Here is a 17,704-nt window from a genome sequence, read left to right on the forward strand (position 1 = left end):
TCTCACTCTCTCTCTCTCTCTCTCTCTCTCTCTCTCTCTCTCTTGTATCTCTCTCACTGTCTCACTCTCTCTCACTCTCACTCTCTCTCTCTCTCTCTCTCTCTCTCTCTCTCTCTCTCTCTCTCTCTCTCTCTCTCTCTCTCTTGTATCTCTCTCACTGTCTCACTCTCTCTCACTCTCACTCTCTCTCTCTCTCTCTTTCTCTTGTATCTCCCTCTCGCTCTCACCCACTCTCTCTCTCTCTTCTCTCTCTTACTTTGAGCTTGTTTTGAACTTTCAGTATTAACTGTCCATAAATACATTAATGTCCTGTTATTTTGAAACTACAGCACAATGCTGAAGCTCAACCTCAGCGAAGGGATGAACCAGCGTGTCTGTGACTTTGCTGTTGAGGAATTTGCCTGTTCCTCGGTAAGTCACCTAAACAGTTCCAGGGGTGTAATGTAACTAAGTACATTTACTCAAGTACTGTACTTAAGTACAGTAGTTTGAAACGTGCTCGTACTTTACTTGAGTATTCACATTTCATGATACTTCATACTTCAACTCAATACTTTTTAACGCAATGCATTTATTTAAAACTTAATGTTTCTAGTTAAAAACATATATGTTCATTTGATATGCAGTAACATACATAATCTACCTAGTAGTATACCATATTTAAAAATGTACTCCATGTTGAAAAACTGCAACATTTAAATGCTCTTACATGTATTTGTTAATACAGCATTATATAATGTTCTGTTTATTAACATTACACTTTTGATGGAGATATTCTGCATAATAATTACTTTAAGTACAATTTGTCAGTACCACTTCTGTACTTTTACTTCAGTAACATTTAGAACTCAGGACTTTTACTTTTGGAGTATTTTTAGATTGTGCTATTTCTACTTTTACTTAAGTAAAGGATCTTGGATGACAACTTTCCGGAAACTTCTGTTCACCTGTTGTCATTCTGCCTTAAGATCACACAGCTGTCCACGCTGCAAGCAGCAGATCTGGCGGCGGTGTTGGCGTGTAACCGCTCCTCCAACTCCAGCGGCTCACGACAAGCCTGGAAGATTCTCCTCTCCAAAGCCTCAAATGTGCTGGATGTAGCTCTGGATCTTCTAACCAACACGGTATGAATCAACAGTACTCCTCACTTTACCTTTTTCCTCATAGGATCAAGACACTGGATGATTGTTTTGTCTTTTAGACTCTGGACCCCAGAAATGCTGCAGTTTCAGTGATTTTAGACTCTATACGAGAAATCCGATTGGACACATTCAGCACGGCCAGCCTCAACCAACCCGCCCTCATCCAGCTGTGGTTCAGTCAGCGGCTTCGCCCATTCCTGCCTGCCGTTTCCCCTGATTTCCTCTCATGTATCGTCACAAAAGGGTTGGACTGCAGCACCTACCAGCAAATGTGAGCAGCAGAAAGCCTCTAAACCATGAACCAGTGTTGTTTTCAAGATATCTTCATTAACCAAATGAACCCTCATTTATTTTCAGTGTGCAGATTTTGAGCAGTGTCCAGCCACGCATGACACTCTCCAGGCAGATCTATGTCTACACATACTTCATCAAGGCTTTCCTGACCTCGAATAACCAAACAGGTATGTTTTCACATTTCCATAAAGATGGAGTGTCAAAAGGCAGTGAGTACGTTTATTGTGATTGTAAAAATACGGAATGTATGTAGTGTAAAAGTGTAATATATTTTTTATCATGTTGGCATGCTTATGTCATGACAAAGCGGAAAGTTTGATCTGTAGGTGGCGTCAGAGGAAAACTTCATTTGTGAATGTTTACCCCCCAATGTCTGTACCAAAAAATATATATATTTGGCAAGAGAAAAATAAATATCTGATGCTATGGATGACCCATAATCCAAATCATATGTTGAAATTGAATTTGTTGTGTGTGTGTTTTTATTGTTCAGACCACAGCTGCAGCTCAAACACTAGCAACAGCGGAGAGTGGCTGCAGAAGAACTTCGGAGGTTTCTCTGTCTTTGCGTCCATCCAGGAGCTGCAGAGGATTTATCCCAACTATAATCCGGTACTTATGGTTACATTGTGTTTTGCTGTGATTATGTATTAGTTTTGTTATGTGTTTTGACCATCTATGTTGGGGTGTGTGTGTGTGTGTGTGTGTGTGTGTGTGTGTGTGTGTAACAGATGGAAGCCTTATCGCAGCTGACCGTCAGACAGCTAGCTGACCTGTCCACTACACCCAATCAGCTCACCTCCCCTGACCAGGTTGCCACAGTGATGCAATATGTACCCAACAAATTCCTCGCTGACTTCTTTGATGACTTCTCACCTGCTATCTTGGTGAGTGTGCATAAATGAAGTGAAATATGTCAATGTTAATATTGTTAATATCAAGATATCAAAACTCATGCATTCAAATGTTGACTTGACATGGGAGAAGCTCCACACTTTCCGCAATATTACATTTCTCACAGAAATAAATTATTTTGCAGAAAAACTGATTTTTATTCTTAAAACTTTCTCTCTGGGGTTGACATGTTTTGTTTTTGTTTTTCCCCTGCAGGGTCATGAAAACAAGTTGCCCATCGGGGTGAGGTCAGCCATGTTGCAAGTTGTGTTTGATCGGGCAAACCTCTCAGATCCTGCAGTGGGTGATTCAGTTGTGTTGCTTTGGCTCCAAAATCGACTGCCCGTCCTGCTGGTCAACCTGTCCTCGGAGAATGTCAGGCCCTTCTTCAGAATACTGGCGGGAAGAAACTGCAGTATCCAGCAGCTGGGGTAAGTCTAGAGCCATGAGGACAGACCTGAGGATTTATATGGCTGAAATGAAGTTTATTTTTATCCATACAATGTCAATGATTGTAGCCTAACAGCTTGAATAAAAGTCATTGATTGCATTTTTTTAATCTCTTTTATTTCAGAGTCAAATCCCTGAATTCAACAATCTCCTCTCTCAGTGGTGTTACAAAGAAAGAAATCTATAACAACATCATTCTGATTCTCACAGGTGAAGAAAGCACACTGAAAGTAACAAGCAATAGGCCAGCTGTAATTACATTACTTTTCCCTGGAACAAATAAAGTCATTCACAGTCAGTCACAATACAGATAATTTCATTCATGAAAGTAAGGAGTTTGTTATTTTGTAGACTAAACAATATGAAAATAATATACCTGTTAATCATTGTAATGCTAGGCTTACATTTATGTACATTTTATCACTCTATATAGTGGTAACTGGGTATGTCTATAGTTTTTTTTAATTTATTTATCTGATTATAATCTCCTCTGTTATGTCATAGAAGGGTGTAACTCATCTTAACATTAACATATTCAGCCCTCTGATATCCAGTAGTGCTTTATATTGTTTTATTTTCAAGTTTGTCAAGTCAAAATTAAAGTCTGGATAGCTCACCTGGTAGAGCATGCGCCACATCTACTAAGGCTCAGTCCTTACTGCAGCGCCCGCATGCTCAACTCCAACCTGCTGTATGTCATTCCCCCTCGCTCCCCTTTCACATCTTCAGCTGTCCTGTATAAACAACTCTTTCACTCTACCTCTAACTCTACTTCTAGAACCAATACCTATGCAGTGCTACGGTAACAACTACAACCACAGTTTCTACAGATTCCTGGAGAGCTCCTTTATGGGATTCCAGTTCCCCAACGTCACCACCTTCCTGTCCCTCATGCCTCACGACAGGGTGCATCAGGTGTGTGTCCAAACAATAATACAGAGGATTAAAAGAAGGATAGTTTCAGTGGTTGGGTTGAAGGATGTGATGAGGACTTATTTCTTGTCTGCTGCTCCTCTAGCTGGTGAACTCCATACCTCCATCAGATCTTGCAGATTTCCTCCGTCGCCCTGACGTTGTCGACAACGATGCAGAGCTATGTGTGATCTACAGCAACTACGTCCAGACACCGATTTTCCTAGAGACCGTATGTACCACTCACACAAACGCAAAGAAATTAAAACACACTGTTGGAGCCATTACACAACGCAGACACATTTTCACCGCGTTAGGTTTGTGTGTCATTGTTAGAGTAGTGTGCAAAGGAAAATGAATGGGTCACAGCACCTGAAGTGCAGACAGATTGTGGATATTGATTATTGGGACGCAGAACACGCGTCTAAGCAAGTTCTTCCCTGGTCCTCCTTATTAGCCTAATGCAGGAGTTTGTAAATGACTCTACGTACATTGATGATATGATAACAATATTGTATACATTTGCAACAGGAGTCTCTCCCGGGGGTGGTGCGGCGGCCCACCTTGCCTTGCGTCTGGCCCATGGCGCTCAGCAGCTCCAAGTGGTCAGAGGTCAACGCCTGGTTTGACCGACGCCTCGACAGCTATTTGGTCTTCCTCACAAAGAGTCTGATCAGCCCCAATATCACATACAACTCCTCCTGCCTGGCCTTCCAAAAGCTGTATGTCTGGTTTTCACAAGACGATAACCTCATTTTGCAATTTAAAAAAAAATATCTTGTCAATATGGATGTTTTTAAATCTTGTGTTTTGGGTTCAGCGTTTCAGTCCTTGGGAAATACAAATATACTGCTGCAGACTTCACGAGGCAAGATGTGTTCAACACCATCAGAGCATACCTCACCTCAGGTCAGTCTCCAGAATAAAACAGAGCTTGTCTCTGACAGTGTTGCCAACTCAACTTTCTCGCTAGATTTGGCAACTAAGACCCTTTTAGCGACTTGTTTTACAAAAAAGCACCAAGATCAGCATCTCAGAATTAATGTGTTAATGTTTTATTGATGCCAAGTTGCTAGTTACAAAAGGAGAACGTGTTCCACGCTGAAAAGAGTCTCAATTAGTCTCACTTTAATTCTTCATTTTCTTTTCCTTATTTATCTCACCATCTTCCTTCAGTAAAATTCTCCAAGTAATTATTCGTAATTTGTCCTTGTAGCCACGGTGCCAAGGTGTTACAACCCCAGCGACCCGGAACTAAACTCCACAGCCTGGTTTGCCGAGTACATCGGCCTTTTCATTCCTTTCCTCACTCTTGAGGATCTTCAGACGTTCGGATCTGAGCAGGTACTGAACCTAAGTTGTTAAATCTAAAACTACAGCTCAGCTTTTGTTCAGTGGGATTAGAATGTAATTATTAAACAGATTGATTAATGATGTACAGACCACGTTTTCAGTATATATACCCCCTTCTCTCTCCTCTCTGCAGGTTCTCCAGGTGTTCACAGTGAACCCTCTGAACCTCGCTCTCTTCAATTACTCCGGTTTACCTCTCAACCTCACCAACTACTACACCCAGCTCATTTATCAACAGGACAGCAACTTCAACCCTTTGCTGTGAGTCTACGCATCCACAAATCCCTCACACATCAAATACTATACTATCTGTGTGTAAACCAAACATTTTCTCTCTCTCACTCTCTCACTCTCTCCCTTCTGTCTCTCTCTCTCTCTCTCTCTCTCTCTCTCTCTCTCTCTCTCTCTCTATCCAGACTTCCTCTGTTGGGCCGGTGTGTCGCTCCTGGTCCAACATTCAGCCAGCTAACACCAGAACAAAGTATGATGCTTCTACACAACCTGACCACTCTCTGTTCATCCATTGACCCACAGGTGATAAACACAAACACACACACACACACACACACAAAACACATGAATTAGCAGTTTAGTTTTATGCCGAGACATACATTTTTTACAGATTACCACAGACAATCTTTTTGCTTTTTTTCTCTGTAGATTACTGCAGCTTTGGCAGGTAACTTCGGTGACAACATCAATGCTGCGGCCATTACTGCCCTCGGCAGCCAAAGCAGCAGCCTGTCGACCGGTCAGATCAATATGATAAAGCCTCAGGATCTATATGCTGCCCTCTCCATTCTCAGCGATGTTACAGGCTGGAATGAAGGCCAGGCCAGTGCCATTATCCAGTCTCTGATGTCTTCAGGGTTTATGAAGGTAGCTGCTGACTGTCTGTCTGTCTGTCTGTCTGTCTGTCTGTCTGTCTGTCTTTCTGTTACATTGATTCCAGATTAGATTTCGGTTGTGTCTGTGGGAACACCAGTCAGAATAAGTCTGTCTCATCTGTGTCTTTCTTTCTTTTTTCATCCCACCAGATCAACAGCTCGTCGTCGTTGTTAATGCTGGGCTCTCTTGTTGTCGGTGTTCCTGCGAACACTTTCAGCAGCATCAGCGGCTTCCAGCTGCTTACTTCATCCAAAAATCCTTCATTCCTGGCATACATGCTGTCCGCTCCACAGATTGTTCAGCAGATCTTTGTTACTCAGGTACGATGGCTTCACTTCTGTGACAGGATTTGTATGATAAAGTACTTCAATCCTTTCAAGTCAAGTCAATTTTATTGATTTAGTCCGAGATCAAATTTAACCCAGATTATATTCCAATGAATACAACATATAACACCCTCTATCCTAAGGCCCTCAATTCAGATAAGGGAAAAACACAAATAAAAAGTAACGTCAATTGAGAATAAATGGGAGAAAGAAAACAACAGAGGAGGAATCCCTCTTCCAAAACAGACACACTGCACACGCAGTAAATGTCAAAGATACTAAACTAACAATTGAAAAAATACAACATGGAGAAACAGAATGACGATATGTGACAATATAACTACATCCTTAAACAAAGAATATGTATTAAAGACTCTATAAAATAAAAAACATGCAGAGTTATGTTTAATTTAATTCCAAAAGACAAACTATCTGGGCAATTCAGTCCCCCACTTTTGTTATATTACGGGAAAAATAAAGTATTAAAATATCATATGACCTAAGTTAATACATAAGGAGCATTACCATTATTTGAAATAAAAAAAAAAAAATACAGTAAAATAGGGTAAAATCTAAATTAAATGCGCTAGATGTAGAAAAACAAAGACAAAGAGACATGCTAAGGTAGCTTATTGAGTAGGGAGGTAACAATGCATTGTGAATCGGTTAAAAATGTGTCTAAATGGGAAAAGATTCCAATAAAAAAAAACTAAAAAACATTTAACCTCTCACATCCTATCCCAGATCATATCAGTGAACAGCAACAGTGAGACGATCATACAGAACATTCCAGATGATATGGCCATTCAGATCCCTCGTGTTCAGCTGCTCGGCTTATCAAATAACAGCAGCGTTATCAACACACTCAACCAGAAGAAATGGAAATATCAGCAGGTAGGGGGTGTATTTCAACACTGAAATATGTACTGAGCGTTCTTGCTGTTGTTACAAACTATGTATTTTTTTTTAGGTTGAGTTGTTCTTTGAAATAATTGCTGCGGAAGCTGCGACTGCAATGCTGGGAGGTCCAAACAAGTGAGCGCTTCAGAAGATTTGAGTAAAGCAAGAGTTTACACAAAATTTCAGTATGGAACTAACATACTGTTTATGTGTGTGTGTTTTGGTGTGTGTGTGTGTAGTTTGTCATCCACTGTGCTGCAAGGGTTCACATGCACCGGAGTGAGAAATGTTAATAAGGTGCAGATCAAGAAGCTGATCGGAGCCTGCCGCAGGAAAGGCAAGAACAAGGTCCCATTGGTCGAGACTCAGGTGAGAGGGCGGGACAGCGTGTTAAAAAGCGACAACATGTTTATGTCACTATACTGCATGTGGTGTAGACTGTATTAAAAAAAAACTCAGCATCTTTTCACCTACAAATCACATTTTAATGTAAAAATAAAGGCGATACAGGATACACTAACAATTCAGCGTTTCTGCTTGTCTCACCAACAGTTGACCTGCATGTATAACTATATTAAAAATGACTCAGATGCCACCAGCTTCAACCTATATCCTCCTGAAATGCTACTGTACTATGAGTGAGTTCAGACCAAAGTCAATAACAGGTTTGGTATTAAAACAAGGCAGTCAGAACAGTTTTAATATCTCTCTGTCTCTCTACAGTTACTCCCTGGTGCCACAGGCCAGCTGCAGGTTCTATTTTGAACAACTGGCAGAAGCAGACTTCTCCGTCTTCTCCTCCGCCCTCAGCTACAAACTGACCGCTCTGTTTGCTAATGCCAGGAGCTGTCTGGTGAGTCTCTAAGCAGCAGAAGAACACATGATTTAAATTGTACCCTGAGCATTAAAAATGATTAAAAAAGAAATGTCAGAGTGTACATCACAGTGTAAAAGCAAAAGTCACAATCTACAGGTAACCAAATCCAGATGTCCAGTACTTCTGTTCTTTTAACATAATATATCAATATGTTATTAATTTCTGTTCCTACTTGTTTCATTTTCTAAGGGTATAAAAAACACGACATTGACTGCGGGTAATATAATGGTGTTGGGAAACATGTGCTGCACTCTGGATGGTACCTACATCGAGAACTCTGACCCGTCCATCTTGGAAAAACTCAAGAACTGTCCGGACCTCACCGGCGCGCAGACAGCAGCTGTTGAAGCTCTGCTGCAGAGCGGAAAAACCCAGTACGGGTACGTCAACAGCAGTTTTCTTATCATCATAAAACCTCTTTATTGTATGTCCCTGTAGTATCAGCAGATTTCTTAGAAAATATGCCCCCCTATTTTTCTTTGTTTCTTTCCAAAATTGATCAAAACAGAAAACAATTCAAACAAAGTGAATTTCAGTTTGATTCCCACTTTTTACCTTTGTTATTTTTCTATAACCAGAGCTCCATCAACATGGGACGGCCAGACTCTGAAGGACCTCGAGATCTTACCACTGTATTTGACCTCAACCTTCTACAGTAACATTAACAAAGTGAGAAAAAAACATGAATAAATGCATTTAGGAGAAGAGGTCATCGGCATTATGTCTCCTGTGTGGTGTTGGAATGAGGTCGGTGATGTTTGTTTTTTGTGTTCCACGAGCAGAAAACCAAGCAGAGTTTCTTGCGTTACTTCCTCAAAGTCATCGCGAGCAAAGGAGTGGACAAACAGAAGAGGCGGAGAATGAAGGAAGAAATAAGAAAGTCCATTAGAAACCAAGTCAAGTCAAAGCGATCAATCGGTGAGTCTGCTTCCATGAGCTGCTATTTTTATTGTCATGAAATGATTGTTTAAACTTTTGTTTTTTTCTCCTGTGTTTTTAGTAAACGGGTGCACTGTTGGAATGATCACCCAGGTGACCATCAGCGACGAGACGTTCCCCTTCAACTATGACGACATAACTCAGTTTAACTTTTGCCTCAACGCCTCGATCGTTAAGGACAACTTGGAAGCCATCACTATGAAGGTGGACCAGGTGGAATACCTCAGGATTGTTCTCAGCAAGTTGCGAGAGGTAGGTGATGGGAAGGTGTGATTGGTTTGTAAATAGCTTTTTAAACAGAACAAAACAAGTTGAGGGTTGCTGTTGATGGTTATGTCAATTTTATTAAAGGAGTGGTTCCCCCTAAAAAGAATGTACATTAAACTCAACAAGTTATTTTGGCTATTTAAAAATAAACTCCACAAAGAACTTTAAACAAATAGCGGACTGATTCTCTTTTGCATGAAAATGATTCTTGCATATTTTTAGGCTTACGCTGCCAGCTCCACTATCCCAGAAAGTCAGGTTCGGCTCCTAGGCCCAGCGTCCCGTGTGGCTAACTTAAGTGACATCAACCTGTGGACTATCACTCAAATCGACACACTCTATGCTTTGATGGACTCGTCCAACGGGCAGTGGGACCCGAGCTTGGTGAGCAAACCAAGTAAACAAGTTTATTCTGTGTGTGTGTGTGTTCCAATGTGCTTGTGTGTTCTCATGAATGAATGTTTCTTCTCATTGTCTAGGCTAACGCCATCATCTCTAAGTATCTGAGTAACCAAGGGAACCAACTGGGGAGTGCTGAGCTCAACTCCATCGGTGGAGCCAACCTTTGCTCCTTGGACATCGCAGTTTTGAAGAACATTTCCCATCAAAGCCTTAAGTAAGAAATCAGAGATGTGTGTGTGTGTGTGTGTGTTTGTGTGTGTGTGTGTGTGTGTGTGTGTTGCTTATTATGACATGACAGTGTTTACTGCAAGTTCCCAGTTTAATTGAACGTTCATAAAAAGTTTTGGTTTAATAGTGGAGGTTAAGGTAATTGCAACTTTGTAAATGCTAAATCTTGCTTTTATGCATGGCCGGGTTAGCTCAGTTGGTAGAGCAGGCGCACATATACATAGAGTTTTATGCCTCAACGCAGAGGTCCATAGTTTGGGTCTGACTTGTGACGATGTCCTGCATGTCTTCTCTCTCTTTCTCACCTAGCTGACCTGTCCATTAAAGGGAAATGCCCCCAAAAATTATCTTTTTTAAAAATCCCTGCCTTTGTTCCAATCCAGCATATAACAAATATAATGAATACCTACTCATTTTTTACTCGGTGTGTTTGTGTCTCATTGCAGAGAGGCTAACGCCCTGGTGGTATCCAACTGCACCATGGAGAAAAAGGAAGTCCTGTTCAACATCGCCGCACAAGCATTTGCCACAATGACCCGCTCCACTGTCCCCGTTTCCTCTTTCCAGCTCATACAACCTTTCATCGGTAGGCAAACAGACCCACACACATATCTATACTACATGCAGAAAAACTACATTAGAACACGACTGACACTGCTTATTTCTTTCAGGGGGTGCACCTGTAGCCTATGTCCGAAGTTTGGTGCCTGCCAACATCAACATGGACATGGCTACCCTCACCAGTCTGAATCAGAACGTTGTACTGGTCAGTTACTGTGTGTGTGTGTGTGTGTGTGTGTGTGTGTGTGTGTGTGTGTGTGTGTGTGTGTGTGTGTGTGTGTGTGTGTGTTTTTGTCGTGATTGTACTTTTTTTCATTTTGGCAGTGTGGTAAGTTCTTTGCATTTACTCATGTGTTTATTACTTACTGACCTTGTCAAAGTTAGCGTAGAATGTTGACTGCACTTGCTGTTACCTGGATTCTTAGTTGTGGCTGTGTCCAACATAGCTGATATTTATTTGTTTTTATGTTCTGCTGGATTAAAAAAAGAAAGAAAATCATTTCTTTTCTCTGTTGTACCTAGAACCTGACTGTTAGCGAGGTCCGAGGTTTGCTTGGCTCCAATGTGGCCGATTTAAAGTCCTATGAAAACCAGACGGTGGTACAGAACTGGATCACCAGGCAGTTGCAGACTGATCTCAACACACTGGGAGTGGGGCTTTTGGGAGGCAGAGTTGACTCTACAACCACCACCAACTCTCCGACCACCACCAACTCTCCGACCACCACCAACTCTCCGACCACCACCAACTCTCCGACCACCACCAACTCTCTGACCACCACCAACTCTCAAACAACCACTAACGGCTCCCCGACCACCACCAACTCTCAAACAACCACTAACGGCTCCCCGACCACCACCAACTCTCCAACAACCACTAACGGCTCCCCGACCACCACCAACTCTCCAACCACTAACGGCTCCCCGACCACCACCAACTCTCCAACCACCGGCTCCTCAACCATCAACTCCACTACTATAACCACCAGTCGCCCCTCCACCACAGGTGAGCATTGAAAAAGTAGTTGAATGTATTTCCTTGTCCTCTAGATGGATTATCAGCTGGAGGAAATGCTGACTCATTACTTGGGATCAGTTAGCTTTTAATATCAAATATCTATATATATTGATTAGATATGATCAGTGGTGGAATTTAACTAAGCAGCCGACATTTACTCAAGTACTGTACTTAAGTATAAATGTTAAGGTACTTGTACTTTACTTGAGTCTTTTCTTTTAATGCCATAATATTGTACTTTCTACTCCACTACATTATTCTGACAGCTTTAGTTGCTATATGTAGGGAGTAGATATTTGAACTATTTAAGACACGTGTGATCACAATGTCCAACATTGCCATATTTTAAACTCAAGTAGTTTTCCATACATAGAGTCCATTCATATGTGTAAATACCAAACAAAAAGATGTTAATTACACTTTCTATTCTCATAACATATTGCACTCTCAAAAAAACTGTTAGCTCCCTTCTCCTGCAACCCCCTGTGCCCTGTTGGACATTATTCTGAATTAAATCACCTCTGTAGCAGCCAAATGGAAAGTGCCATGGCGACCCCTGGTGACGGGAGGTTTAACAGCAACAAATAATACACAAAACCAAATGGCTCTCACACTAGAAAAATTGAGATGTTTGCACACAAAACACACATTTATTAAATACAATGTTTTTCTTATAAATTAAATTCCCCAACAGTATATTGGACAGAAAGTACAGCTGAAATCATAGCCCATTAGTCACTTATCGTAGTTGATTGTCCGAACTGATTTGTTTTTTCTAGTTCCTAAATTGTGAAGATGTTTCTGTAGTTGACTAGTTTTACTTTTAATAGTTTCAGTACTATTACTATTACTTATACCTTAGTAAGTAAGGATTTGAACTTCTTCCACCAATGGATATAAATAACGATATTGGAGGGAATGGTCATTTTGGCATTATTACTTTCATTGAAAAATATATTTCATTAATCATGGTGTGATTTTTGCAAGGATCTGTGCCCCACAATGATTATTTTTTTAATGTTTAACAGGCGTTAATTGCTCCCTTTACGTAACCATGGCTGATTTATGGGAGGCACTTTTAAAAGTTTTTGGGATCAAAGAAGAACTTTCAGAAGAACACCTTTTATATTGTCATGAAACAACAATGACACTAATTTGTGATCATGATTAAATATTTGATTAATATTAAAAAAAATGGGATATATGTTATTAGTGTTATCTCTAAAGTGAGTTTGGGTGTGTGTTTCAGGTAATGACGGTGCCCGCATCCGAGCAGACTGCGGCTTCTCCTTCCTTGTTCTCGCGTTCCTCATCGCTTCTCTTGTATGAAGAAACACATGGCGGATTATTGGAGTTGATCCATTTAGGCATATATATCTGCTAAAAGAAGGAAATTATGTGACCTCATGCTGCATTGATTACTATGAAGAAAATGTAAAATGTGTAATTACAATGCATTAGATGTAAATAATGTATTCTTGATTAGTGGATGCCTCAGCAGCAAGTATGCTCTGAACCCTTTTCACACCTTGCTTTTAGGCTCATAGTTTTACTAAATTTTTCCTGGTGGTTCAGTTGTTTCAGTTATTAAAATTAAGGTTTAACAGAAAATGAAGAAGACAGTTTTTGTTGCTGTGTAATCATGTGTAACGTTTAGATTGAAAATGAACATGTTGCCTGTAGCTGTATGAGATTATCAATGAATGCATATTTTTTTATCATTGCACAATCATTAAAACGCACCACTTTTTGGGTCACAGGCGTCATTTTATCTGTGCTGTAAATCTAACACCAACAACAAATTTAGTTACTAAATGATCATGAACAGACAATAAAAGTAAGTCTGAGCCACAAGTAAGTGAACACCATCTGTTTCTCCAGTCTTACTTAGTAAAACTCTAAAGGCAGCAAATCACAAGACATAAACAATACAACAGTGTTAGTGGGAAGCTTTATTACTGAAAGATTCAGTATTATTACATTTTCTGAATGCAATTTAGGAGGAAAACTGTAGTCTGGTGTGTGAATGGATGTGTTGGAAGTTTAACCCTAAGAAGAACAACACGTCAGTTTAAGCTTCAACAAACAATTATTTTCCTTATCACATAATCTGCCCATTATTTCCTTGACTATTCGATGCATTTTGTCTATAAAATGACAGGAAAATAGTTAAAATATTGGCCTGTGAAATTTCCCACAACGCACGGTGACATCTTCAGTCTCTGTGTACTATTGTGTATGGCTAAGAAAAGCATCCCAGTCACATTTAAGAAGCATGTAATTAGCAAATGTATGCCGATGAATCAACTAATCGAGGAAACAACTATATGGCATAGCACCAATATCGGTTATAGGCGTTTATACACGCCAAGTGTAGTCTTGCAGGTAGGACAGGTGTGCTTTGCATCTTTCAGCCGGTCCACACAGAACGGGATGAGACAGCAACCTAAAACAAAGCTGGAGAGGACAGCAGCTGATGTCAGGATCAAATATTTATACAAAATATGTTTTTTAAGACTCAAGTTCTTTCTTGTCAGTGTGTGAACAATGTAATTACGATGGGAGAAATCAGTGCATATCAAAATACTAAATACATATTTCCCTCAATAAAATGCAAATCAATTTATAACATTATTGACATGAATTTTTCTGTCTCTCACTGTTCAAATAAATCTACCATTAAAATTATAGACTAATCATTTCTTTGTCAGTGGGCAAATAGAAAAAAATCAGCAGGGGATCAAATACTTTTTGCCCTCACTGTACCTCTGTCACAAGATGTATACCCTGCATGTTTTTCCTCATGGTAACGTGCCAAGAATAGCAGGTTTTGCCTTTTTTTTTCAGCCACACACACATTTTGTGGTTTTAAAACCTCACTGGCATGGCTGTAGACTGTTTGTCCTTATGACTATTATAATGGCGCTTCACTCCTTACCCACAGAAGAAGAGTCCTCCACAGAAAAGGTAAGTGAGCAAACCAGAGGAGTAGTCCACCTTGGAGAGTACTAACTGATGGCACTCGGGACAGACAACCTGAACTGGACTGTCTCCCAAAGGGGCGACTGTCACTGGACCAAATGAGGATGGAGAAGGCCAGAAAGAAAGTGAGGACAGAGTGAGAAAAAAAAATCTCAATAAAGTTACAGGAAATTAGATCTATGTTATCAACGGAAACAACCTGAGCGTTGTGTTGACAGTATACACTCACCGACTGACACTTGTGTATTTGCCATAGTCCCTGAAAACAATTCATATCAAAAATGTCTGTAAATACTACAGGCTGCAACATGGGCATAATAGAGAAAAAAAGAGACATGTGTATGATGCTTTGTTCATAAATGATAATCGCAAATGTAACTTTTTAGCCACTATTTTAAACGGTTTGTCTTACATGTCATTTGCACACACAAAAAAAAAATCAAATCTTAACATGATAAATAAATCATATTTAGTCAGTTTGGGTCGTATTTCAATTTTTTTTGTAACTTACGGGAAAATGTGGAATCCACTAACGTGCATTATTAAGCATGCATTTATCTCTAGTATGTAGGTATCATTGCTTTGTAGTGAAAACAAAATCATAATGCAACAAGGACAATTTAATAGATCCACACATAAATCCTGTAAATATAAGCACACATATGATAACGCAATAACAATTAACTTTGAGCAAAATACTTACAGTATATGTTGAGGAAAGTCTGACTGCATAGAAGTTTTCCCAGTGCAGGCTACCCCTCCCCTGCCAAACTTGTTTACTTCCCCAGAAGTCATAAGGTTGCTAATATTGTCTGTGTGAACCTCCCTGACCCAACCCATGCTAAAATACCCAATAAGTGAGGAAAATACTTTATTACAGCCTTTTACACCCATAGATTTCTTATTTCCCAGGTGTGTCTCAGCGGGATTTTCTCCTAAATACATCAAATGTCACCTTTAAAATGTTTGATTATAATTCTATTTCACCTCTGGGTATAATGGTGTTTAACGTACACACAGACATTTACAATATTGTAAATGACAGAATATGCTTCCACAAAAAACAACATAAAAATCAATTTTAATATAACTGAAAACCTAAGGAAGGGTATGCAGTTTTAGGTATTTTTAAGAAGTGCAGCAATATGGTATTTTGAAAAACAAAAAATGTCTGTGCAGTGAATTAAACTAACAAAACACGAATGTTCCCTGCACCCTCCATTCAGGCTGAAATTAACAGCACAAGACTCCTACTGCTCCAAATTAAATCTGGCATTTAGCTCTTTGCTGAACATAGTGGTTCTGTGTTGTTTGTCAGTTCCTAAAACAAAGCTTTTAAAATAGGCCACACAAAGTTTCGTTATAGAAAGGATTGTTATTTCCGGAAACAATAAAAATAAATAACGCTTTTGTTGAGAGATTCTTTTCAGATATGGATTTATATGTGGTAGTGACTTTGAATAACTGCAGTTTTTTGGGAATTAAAAATAAACTACTATGTTCATTAAGCTACATGTGAGCCATTATAACTAACTAAATAACTTAATAATTATTAATATGACACACACACACAAAAATGTGGCTCTTCAGCCGTACTTCTTGCTTCCTCATCTCCAAAATCTTCACCTGAGAGTGCTTCTTAGCTGCTTCATATTCACTAAGAAGCATTTTTCAAAAAAGAAAAAGCAGGAATGATGATCACCAGTGATGTGATCAGAGGTTGAATTTGTAATAATGGGACTAATTTTGTACTTTTTAAATTTACGGGAAACAAATGGTTGGCTCCAATTCACAATCCTGGATATCAACCACAACAAAAAGCAGGACAGTTAGATGAAAGGTTTTTATTCAGTAAAAACAGGTGAAATATCTCACATGTAAACAGTTGCAGCATCTCATTCTTAATACCTGAATAGTTACATAGAAATATTTTAGTGACTCAAGGATTCCTGTAAAAATAGATCACTTTAACAAAAGAAAAAATTCACCTTAAAAAAAGTTGTAGCTAGTTATTTCAAGTGCTCTCTGGCTCACCTTTAGGTCAGTGAGCAGGTGCCACTTCTTCAGTATTAAACATGTCTCAGCTTCATTAGCAGCCCTCTCTCCCTGCAGCCAAATTCTACATCGCCAACCCGGAGTCATCCTCGGTTTATAAGCGAAGGGCTGTTGGCTTGTAGCAGCATAATAGGGGCCTTCATATTTACCTCAGAGAACAAGGCCGTTATTTTAATATTCCTTGTTCTCCAGTTAACTACCTCCATGTTTACCTTTCGTCTTGATAAATTCAGAATATTTTCCACAGGACTAGGCCTGGTGGATAGGACGATATAATAATTTCGGTTCTCTTATCTACAATTGTTTCTATCGGGATGCTCAAAAAAACAAGCAGCCAAACTGCATCAATAGGGCAATATTTACGTCACTTGGACAACACTTTACGTTCTGATCCTTGCATGTTATGTTCATTCTGCACTAAATGTCTTAAGAGAAAATAATATTTCTTAATTTTATTGTCAAGTATTTTATTACGGGTATACAAAAATAGGCTTCACCATGTGGTTACTTAATATTTCCTATTTATTTATTGAATTATCGGATAACATGCTCTATCGTGATAAATATCGCTTTCAAAATATGAAATAACCTAACACGTATGTTGCATTAGAAGATTTTGGCCATATCACCCAGCCCTACACAGTTTGAATTCCCTTAGCACAGCCAGAGTCATATCAGGCATTCTAGTTGTTTTTTTTTCACACATGAATGATGCAACGCTACTAGGGCTCCACAATTAATCGCAATTTATGCAAAATCGCAGAAGAGACTAGTGTAACATCCAAATTGCAGGGGGGCAAAATATTTCTTAAAGACAAAACGCATGTTAAACCTTTCTGAACTATTGTGGTGGTGCCGACGTCCCGGCCTACAAATCCTTTCCTACAGACTAAAGAAAACATCTTTGTTTGGTACACATGCTGGCAAAAAATTTAAATATAATGCTAGAATCATTTTTTTATTTTTTCCAATGAAAAAGGATAATTCCCTCTAATCGTGATCACAATATCAGCCAAAATAATTGCGATTAGATATTTTCCTCATATCGTGCAGCCCTGAAAGCTGGCATGAATGAAACTTCCCTCAGCACCCATCCCTTCATTTGTAGGCTTTTATTTTGAAACACACATAGACTGTATATATTAATGGACAGAGCATGTGTGGAGATCTGCTATGAGTCGTTGAGTTTGCCGTTACGGGCGCAGCCATCTCGGTT

General features: G+C 39.6%; 1 protein-coding gene across 1 annotated transcript in view; it reads left to right on the plus strand.

Moving 5' to 3' along the window:
• LOC117956442 overlaps positions 1 to 13,319 on the plus strand; it is a 32,608-nt gene extending 19,289 nt beyond the window's left edge. Inside the window, exons 34-66 of the mRNA XM_034891516.1 lie at positions 330 to 411; positions 969 to 1,124; positions 1,202 to 1,413; positions 1,500 to 1,603; positions 1,930 to 2,048; positions 2,168 to 2,323; positions 2,547 to 2,761; positions 2,905 to 2,990; positions 3,559 to 3,695; positions 3,799 to 3,924; positions 4,224 to 4,414; positions 4,513 to 4,601; positions 4,909 to 5,036; positions 5,179 to 5,306; positions 5,462 to 5,579; positions 5,706 to 5,924; positions 6,083 to 6,253; positions 7,004 to 7,153; positions 7,230 to 7,294; positions 7,399 to 7,528; positions 7,712 to 7,797; positions 7,883 to 8,012; positions 8,226 to 8,416; positions 8,615 to 8,705; positions 8,819 to 8,954; positions 9,037 to 9,227; positions 9,465 to 9,626; positions 9,722 to 9,858; positions 10,319 to 10,458; positions 10,544 to 10,638; positions 10,956 to 11,117; positions 11,361 to 11,439; positions 12,701 to 13,319. Coding sequence (XP_034747407.1) covers positions 330 to 411; positions 969 to 1,124; positions 1,202 to 1,413; positions 1,500 to 1,603; positions 1,930 to 2,048; positions 2,168 to 2,323; positions 2,547 to 2,761; positions 2,905 to 2,990; positions 3,559 to 3,695; positions 3,799 to 3,924; positions 4,224 to 4,414; positions 4,513 to 4,601; positions 4,909 to 5,036; positions 5,179 to 5,306; positions 5,462 to 5,579; positions 5,706 to 5,924; positions 6,083 to 6,253; positions 7,004 to 7,153; positions 7,230 to 7,294; positions 7,399 to 7,528; positions 7,712 to 7,797; positions 7,883 to 8,012; positions 8,226 to 8,416; positions 8,615 to 8,705; positions 8,819 to 8,954; positions 9,037 to 9,227; positions 9,465 to 9,626; positions 9,722 to 9,858; positions 10,319 to 10,458; positions 10,544 to 10,638; positions 10,956 to 11,117; positions 11,361 to 11,439; positions 12,701 to 12,780 — 4,462 coding nt within the window. The 3' untranslated portion in view covers positions 12,781 to 13,319. The remainder of the gene's footprint in view (positions 1 to 329; positions 412 to 968; positions 1,125 to 1,201; positions 1,414 to 1,499; positions 1,604 to 1,929; positions 2,049 to 2,167; positions 2,324 to 2,546; positions 2,762 to 2,904; positions 2,991 to 3,558; positions 3,696 to 3,798; positions 3,925 to 4,223; positions 4,415 to 4,512; positions 4,602 to 4,908; positions 5,037 to 5,178; positions 5,307 to 5,461; positions 5,580 to 5,705; positions 5,925 to 6,082; positions 6,254 to 7,003; positions 7,154 to 7,229; positions 7,295 to 7,398; positions 7,529 to 7,711; positions 7,798 to 7,882; positions 8,013 to 8,225; positions 8,417 to 8,614; positions 8,706 to 8,818; positions 8,955 to 9,036; positions 9,228 to 9,464; positions 9,627 to 9,721; positions 9,859 to 10,318; positions 10,459 to 10,543; positions 10,639 to 10,955; positions 11,118 to 11,360; positions 11,440 to 12,700) is intronic.
• Positions 13,320 to 17,704: the final 4,385 nt, after the last annotated feature.

The sequence above is a fragment of the Etheostoma cragini genome, chromosome 2 (genome assembly GCF_013103735.1).
Source record: "Etheostoma cragini isolate CJK2018 chromosome 2, CSU_Ecrag_1.0, whole genome shotgun sequence".
NCBI classification, from domain to species: Eukaryota; Metazoa; Chordata; class Actinopteri; order Perciformes; family Percidae; genus Etheostoma; species Etheostoma cragini.